The sequence below is a fragment of the Carlito syrichta genome, unplaced genomic scaffold, assembly GCF_000164805.1.
Source record: "Carlito syrichta isolate Samal-C Ts95f unplaced genomic scaffold, Tarsius_syrichta-2.0.1 Scaffold306846, whole genome shotgun sequence".
NCBI classification, from domain to species: domain Eukaryota; kingdom Metazoa; phylum Chordata; class Mammalia; order Primates; family Tarsiidae; genus Carlito; species Carlito syrichta.
Genome location: NW_007250942.1, coordinates 348,698 through 356,828, shown reverse-complemented (window position 1 = coordinate 356,828; position 8,131 = coordinate 348,698). Strand labels below are relative to the sequence as shown.

General features: G+C 35.4%; 1 protein-coding gene across 1 annotated transcript in view; it reads left to right on the top strand.

Annotated features, from left to right (window-relative positions):
- Positions 1 to 8,131, top strand: part of DNAH6 (dynein axonemal heavy chain 6) — a 310,610-nt gene that overhangs the window by 67,362 nt on the left and 235,117 nt on the right. Inside the window, exons 10-12 of the mRNA XM_008063442.2 lie at positions 2,272 to 2,472; positions 5,061 to 5,181; positions 7,480 to 7,631. Coding sequence (XP_008061633.1) covers positions 2,272 to 2,472; positions 5,061 to 5,181; positions 7,480 to 7,631 — 474 coding nt within the window. The remainder of the gene's footprint in view (positions 1 to 2,271; positions 2,473 to 5,060; positions 5,182 to 7,479; positions 7,632 to 8,131) is intronic.

Below are 8,131 nucleotides of genomic sequence, written 5' to 3'. Positions count from 1 at the left end.
ATTCAGTAAATGGTGCTGGGAAAACTGACTAACCACATGCAGAAGATTAAAACAAGACCCCTACCTATCACCATACACAAAAATCAACTCTAAATGAATAAAAAACCTAAATGTAAAATCTCAAACTATAAGAACCTTAGAAAATGCAGGAGACACCCTTATGAAAATTGGAACTGGTCACCAATTCCTAATCAAAACCTCAAGTACCCATACCATAAGAGAGAAGATAGACAAGTGGTACCTCATCAAACTGACAAGCTTCTGCAAAGCCAAAGATACCATCAAGAGAGCAAGGAGACAATCCACAGACTGGGAAAAAAATATTTGCCACTATATGTCTGACAAAGGCCTAACATATAGGATCTATAAGGAACTCAAAATGCCGAAAAGAAAAAAACAAACAGCCCTATTACAAAGTGGGCAAAAGGTATGAATAGACACTTCTCAAAAGAAGACATATGAGCAGCCAACAGATACATGAAAAAATGTTCAGCCTCACTAGTCATCAAAGAAATGAAAATTAAAACTACACTGAGATACCACCTAACTCCAGTCAGGATGGCATCAATAACTCAAAAAACAACAGATGCTGGAGAAGATGCAGTAAAAAGAGGACATTTCTACACTGTTGGTGGCAGTGTAAACTAATACAACCTTTGTGGAAAACAATTTGGCAATTCCTAAAAGATCTAAAAATCACCTTCCATATAACCCCACAATCCCCCTACTGGGAATATATTCGGAGGAACTCAAATCACTCTATGAAAAAGATACCAGCACATGTATGTTTATTGCAGCATTGTTCACAGTAGCAAAAATATGGAACCAACTGAGCTGCCCATCAAAGGAGGACTGGATAAAAATATGTGATACATATACACGGTGGAATATTATGCAGCCATAAAGAAGGACAAAATTATGAACTTCACAGCAACCTGGATGAACTTAGAATTTATAATACTGAATGATGTCACAGGAACAAAGAACCGAGTATCACATGTTCTCACTCAAAGTGGACCTTGAACAAGTATCATAATACTATAAGAAAAGGATTGGCAGTAGCAGGAAACCACTGGGGGCAGGGGGAGGTGGGATGGGCAGTAGTGGGAAACTGCCAGGTGAGGGTAGGGCACACCTCATCAACAAGGGTACCTACTTAATGAATTTTTGTATACGTAACCCTGAATTGTACCCCATGTCTTTAACACAAAAAAATTAAATAAAAAAAGCAAAAATAAGTGAACCCTGAACATTTACCATAATACTAATAGAAAGGGATTGGCAGTAGCGGGACGCTGCCAGGGGAGAGGGGACATATACCATCAATAAGCGTACCCGATCTCAAACCAGACAAAGTGAGGACCAAAGGGAGGCCCAAACTTTACGTGTACAATGACCATTTGTATACGTAACCCTGAATTGTAACCCACATTTTTTAAATAAAAAGATAAATTAATTTTAAAATACAGTTTTATATGTTTACTCCAGTCCTGTTTTGATACATACTGATATACTGACATACCTGTCTCACTATGACATTATATAGATATAGATACGCTTAAATTAGTATATTATATACAAGTTTTATATCCTACCCTCTCTCCCTCCCTCTCTCTCTCTCTCTCTCTCTCTCTCTCTCTCTCTCTCTCTCTCTCTCTCGGTCTCTAACTTAACTTTATATCATAAACTTTATTTCACGTGATTAAATGATTTTGGGAAACATCAGATTGTAGGTATGCATAATTTTCCATTGTTTAAATGTACCACAACTTATATAACTGTCCTTCTATTTTTAAACACTTAAATGTTTATCAAATTAGTTATTATTATGAGCAAGTCTGCAGTAAATGGCCTTGCATTTAAATCTTTACTTACATGTTTATTGTTTTCTCATAGTTTAGATTTCTAGAATAGAAACTAACCATTCAGAGTACATAAATGTTTAACTCTTCTTTTAAACCTTCCTATAGACCTCCTCTGACCTTCCTTTCCTTATGACCCACTAGTGTTTTGGTCACGCACTTCAAACATAAAATTCATCATAATATATTACAATTTTTTGTTTACCTGACTCTCTCTCAATTTGAAAATATGTGTCCTGAGGGCAGGGCTGTGTCTTCTGATTTTTCATATACTCAGAATCAATGCAATATCTGACCTGGTTGAATGAGTTATTCTTGTTTATTTTAGCTTTTCAGAAAATTCAAAAAATGTGTATAAGTATAATGATCTGTGTTTACATTCCTGTTTATGCTTTTTATCCCCTAACAGGGTGGTATTTCACGTGCAATTGATCATTGCCAAAACGCTGTGTTATCCGTTCCTAATCTTGTTCCTGATTCATATTTTGATGCTTTCACCAGCCCTTACATTAACAACAAACTTGAAGAAAAAACCTGTGGAACTGGGCCAAGCTTATCAGCAGTATTTGAAGATGATAGACATTATCACACAATTATCTTTCAAATAAAGGTATATTTACATTGGCCAAAACGACATTAAAATAGTCTCACTTTTTAAGATATCAAGTAATTTTTTTTCCTTTCTTATCTTTAAATGTTCTATTTGTTAGAATGAAACGCACTTCATCTCTAAATGGCAAACTTGAAAATGGTATTTTTTCTTTAGGAATCGTCCTGCTAAGCACGAAATAACTTTTTTAAAGCATTAACATAGGAGAAACAGTTGCATACATGGGCCTTCCATGTGCAGGTGTTTCTAAGGAAGCCATCATGGCCGTGGAGAGGCTGACAGACACAGGCAGAACCAAGGTGACTTGCCAGACAACACAATCTTCTTTATTGAAGTCATTTTGTAATTAAATGTTTTATGTTTATTTTAGGCTCTTTAGAAAAGAAATGTAATATCATCTATCCACAACTTCTCAGATGCAAACACTGACGGAAGTATGCTTGAAGACTTTGAAAACAGCACTCCACACGCTAAAATTTTTAGCTTAGATGTCCAAATTTTTAAAAGCAAAAGAACATTTATAGAAAAGATTGATGTGAGAGGGGAAAACAGCATTACTCCTTAACTTGTTTCACCCTTAGAGCTCTGGGTAACAATCTCCTACATGGAAAACAGGAATGCAGCCCTCAACTTATTGCAATCACCTTTCTCCCTGGCACCAAAGGGCTACTATAAGTTTTCAACTTAAAATTTACCTATTTTTCAGTTATACTTATCTGTTATACATGCAACCCTATGTAATTTAAAATTACCGTGGCATTTAAATCTGTTCATTTCATAAAGATATGGTTGTAGCTATCACAGTATAATTTTATTTTGTTTTTGTTTTATTTTAATTTTTTATTTTAAAGATGTAGGACACAATTCAGGGTTAGGAATACAAGTGTTTATTATGCAGGTACCCTTGCTGATGAGATGTGCCCCCCCCTTCCCCTGGCAGTTTCCCACTACTGCCAATTCCTTTCTTATAGTATTAACGATAGTTGATCAAGGTTCGCTTATCAGTGAAAACGTGAGATACTCAGTCCTTTGTTTCTGTGATAGATCACTCAGTATTATAGCCTCTAAGTCCATCCAAGTTGCTGTGAAGTTCCTAATTTTGTCCTTCTTTATGGCTGCATAATATAGCAAACAACATATTCCATCTACTACAGTTTCTATATCTGCTTATGATATTCTTATTCTCGACTGCATTATTGTAAATAATCAATTTAAAAGTTATATGAGCACCTACCAATGGCAGTCTATCCCTCTTTCATAATTTTCACCTTGCAAATTATTTTGACTCTATGTAGGTTCTAATTCCAAAATTTCATTATAGACCTCAGGTTTTCTTGCAATAAATAATACTTTTACTGTGAAGAGGATTCCACAAACTCATTTCACTAACTACTATGTTATCCAGCCTAAGAAATATGATAAATTGTTGAAACTTAGAGAATTTTGGTGACATATATATAGAATTCTTTGTATTATTCCAGCAACTTCCTTGTGAATCAGAAATTATCTCGAAACAAAAATGTTTTGAAATCATACTTGAATATTGGTGGCGCTTTCCATCTACAAGCTTTATGGTTTCTAGCACCCACACCATCACATATCAGAGGGGCTCTCTGGTGGACTCAAAAGAGATATAATTTGACATAATCTTTTTCCATTTTTAATGGAGAGAAAGAAACAGCAGAGACATTCTGGAAAATTACATAAGAGCCTATTAAAGAGAAATAAATGAACAAATAACTAAATATAAACATATGGGGTTTGTGCTACTCTTTGTAATTAAACTTTTTGCTACTAGCATATCATCTGTAATGCATGCCTCGGAGTCACTTTCCCTAGCATTGGTGTGTTGGGTTTGTACAACTCTGTTGATCATCTCTAGTTTTCCTTGGGACAAACTCCAGGCATCTGCAAGCCTTGGTAGAAAATGTGAGGAAAGAGAATGGACCAAGACCAACGACAAACAACTTCTAACTGCCTTTCACAGGTATTGAGCATATAGCACATATTGCCATAGGTATTAAAGGGACTGAAATGATTGTCTTGGTTTAAAAAAAAAACAAACCAAGTTTGAGAGACATGAGGAAAAGGTTTTTACTAGGACAAAGTAGGAAGGATATTTCGCAACAAGAGACTGGCCAGTGCAGAGGACTTAACAGTAAGATTATGTAAGTGGTTTTGTGGGCGTGCCAAACAGTTTTGCCTTTACTCAAAAACACTTTAAGACTAAAATCTGCCATTTTGAAAATAAACAAGTAATGATTGCTTTTTTGCCAAATGTTTACTAGTTTGCCATGAAGCAGTAAAAATTTAAGTGTGCTTCTTTTCTGTCATAAAAAGCAATTCTTCCAAAGTCATATTTAAAGATGGAGTTTAAAAAAAATTTTGTTAACAGTTTCTTCTTGAATCTATCAACTGCTCCTTGATACCAAGGATGCTATCTTTCCTCACTAATGTATCCCAGATCAAACATGCTATTGGGCACAGAGTGTGTGTACTTGTTTTCTTGTTTAGTATGTTTAGTTATTGAATTAAATTCTGCTTAATAAAAATACAGTCTTATTTGTCTGTTCGTTTATAACATTTAGGAAACAATTCAGGCAGCATTTGAATCTGCCCACTTGTATGCAGCTACATTTGAAAAGTTCCAGATATTCTTCAAGGAAAATGAAAGTCTTGATTTACAAGCTCTTAAACTTCAGGAACCTGGTAAGTTTTCCATTTGTTCTTACTAATTATTTTTGATAGGGATACAAGATTTGTTGTTTTTTAGGTGTCGGTGATGATGTTTGACCAGAAATTGTAGCCCAAAAGAGCTGACCTGACAAAAGATAGGAGTTTATTCGTTTCTAGGTTACCTTCCTAGAAACTTTTTTATTTTATCTTTGCTCAGTATTTACTGTTTTATTTCAGGATACTATGGAAAGCAATTTGTCCCTGTGGCTTATCCTTTAGTATAAAGCTGTCCGAGAGCTAAAGCTGTATGACCTGTATATAGGAAGCAGTTGAAATGCATGGATAACTACCAATTCTATTAAATAAGGTTTACATAAACTTTTCTGTCTCAGGAATTTGAGTTAACTCTTTTTTCTGGGACCACATTGAGACCTGGTTGTATGAATCAACAACTCTTAGTCACAAAATTAGACCCATGGGGAAATTATTTTATTAGATTTATTATCTTTAACAAAAGAAAATAATCTGCAAGTGAAATTTCCAGCAAGGGAATTCTCAGGTAACTATAAAAATTAAAACTAAGTATATTTTATTTGTTATAGCTATTTTCAAATGTGAAGTATATCTTTTTTTAATTTCATGAACTGGTTTTTTGGTTTTATTTTCTTATACATAAGTTACTATTCTAAGTGATATTCAAGCATCTCATCCAATCCTCACAATTCTATGTGATGAATATTAATATTGCCATTTTTACAGAAAGAAAATAGATCCATAGAGGTAAGGTGACATCAAAATTACACAGCCAGTAAGGGTTTTAAAAACCAGTTTCTCTGACTTGAAAGTGTGTGTGCTTAAACATTGTACATACTGCCTCTCCTCAATCTCAAAAAGAAATAATACTTCTCTTCTATTTCATGGATAATTACATAATACCATGAAAAAAGACAGTGCTTGAATAAGTTTCCACTGATCCCAGGTGGAAAATGGAAGAAAATGGAAGTAGGAGAATTATGAAATGCAATTACAAGCTTTACTCTTTCATTTCTCTTTGGCTGTATGACTATGGCCTAGTCAATTAACCTCTATTGATTTCAATTTATTTATGTATACAATGAGAGTTTTGGACCAAATCAGTGTTTCCCAAATTTCTGTTCCTTGGACTACTCGTCTGAAGGATAGTTATATAATACCATGGAAAAAGACAGTGCTTGAATAAGTTTGGAAAATACTAGGCCAAGCAACATTACACAGGTTTCCTTACAAAAGACTTATCAGTTCATTTGATGTCCTTATTTAGTCACTTCTTAAAAACACACACATCAACACCTTCTGAAATGAGTATGGTAGATAATTGTCCCTATCTGATATTATGAGGAAGTTGAAGCTCAGGAAAATTAAGTGACTTACCCAAGGCCACACATGGGTTAAAGACATGAGCTTCCAACACATCTTCTAAATCTCTGTCTGGTATGTTCTTTATACTATATCAAATTCGCTCTTATATTCAGAAGAGAAGATGGCATGAACAAAGGTGGAATACAGCATCCTTTTCTTTTTGGGGTGGTGGAGGAGGATTTTGGAAGAAGAATAGAGGCCAGTAATGAAATCAATCTGACCCCAAAGGAGGAAGTAATTGGAAATAAAGTTATCTTTATTTTCAGAGGTCCGGAGGGTGCAGGATTTTGAAAGATGGGCGGAAGGGTTTCGAATTGTATGTGCATGAGAAAGCGTTTGACTAATAATATGACAAAAATATTCAAGGATGATCAGGTTTCCATTGATCCCAGGTGGATAAGGGAGAAAATGGAAGTAGGAAAATTACGAAAATGCAGATGCAAATGGCAAAGGCCTTAACCACAATGTACAGAGCAGGAAAAGCAGGTGTTGGGAACAGGGGTGGAGACAACTTCAGCTATCCTTGACTTGTGTTTCAAACTTCTGCCATTGTTAATTTCCCAAAACACTTTGCTTTGAGATAACATGTAGGGGAACATTCAGGTTAAACCCAGCTTCAACCTAACTCTAGAATCTAGTCTGTTCTGGACTGGATCCTCTAATGCAATTACAAGCTATTTTCATCTGTCATCCCTTAATGGGAGCCAGAAAATATATTTACATTATAAAATATCTGTTTATTGCAAGAATATAATAGTATCAATTATTCTGAGTTAGCATTTTAAAGGTATACAAGGCACCCTAAGTGTGGATAATAGCATTATAAACGCATGTGTTAAGTTTATTCATGTAATGATTTTTCGTATGTTTTGGAATGATCTCTTAAAATTCAGTTTGGTTTATTTTATGCTTCATATGAATTTTTTTATGGAGATGTTAAGTTCTTTAGTGAACAGCTGGAAAAATACCACAGACAGCACAAGGACGCAGTCGCTCTCAGACCCACCAGGAACGTAGGATTGCTGCTCATTGACACTAAGCTGCTAAAAGAAAAACTAATTCCATCACCTTTGCGATGCTTAGAGGTAACTATAAACTAGGAAAATGTTGCGTTGTGTCTCTACAATTGCTTTATGATTTTTCTACTGCAAAAAAACCCCCAATGTTTTAGTATTGCAAACCAGGCATTGTTAATTTCTAAGATGCATATTCTGAGGCCTCGGGCCCCTCCCCATGTCTCATCTACAGTCCGGTTGTAGATGAAACATGGGGAGGGGCCTGAGGCCTCAGACTGGCTTTCTGGCACCTACCCCTTTTTCCTTGATCGGAGCGATTCAAGACTTCTTGCATAAGAGATATCCCAGTGACAGCACAGTGTCCTAGTGAGAGTGATAGTTGATTCTAGGATACTGAGGTCAAGTTTGGGGGTCATTTACAGATCTGGAGCTTAAAGGTCCGATTATGTTTTGGTGAGTTATAGAGCTGGATACGTTTCTGCAATAACTTACAATAACTTACAGAACCAATACAACAATTTCCTTTGGAGCCAGGGTACACCTGTGTATTCTCAAACACTTCCAGAGAG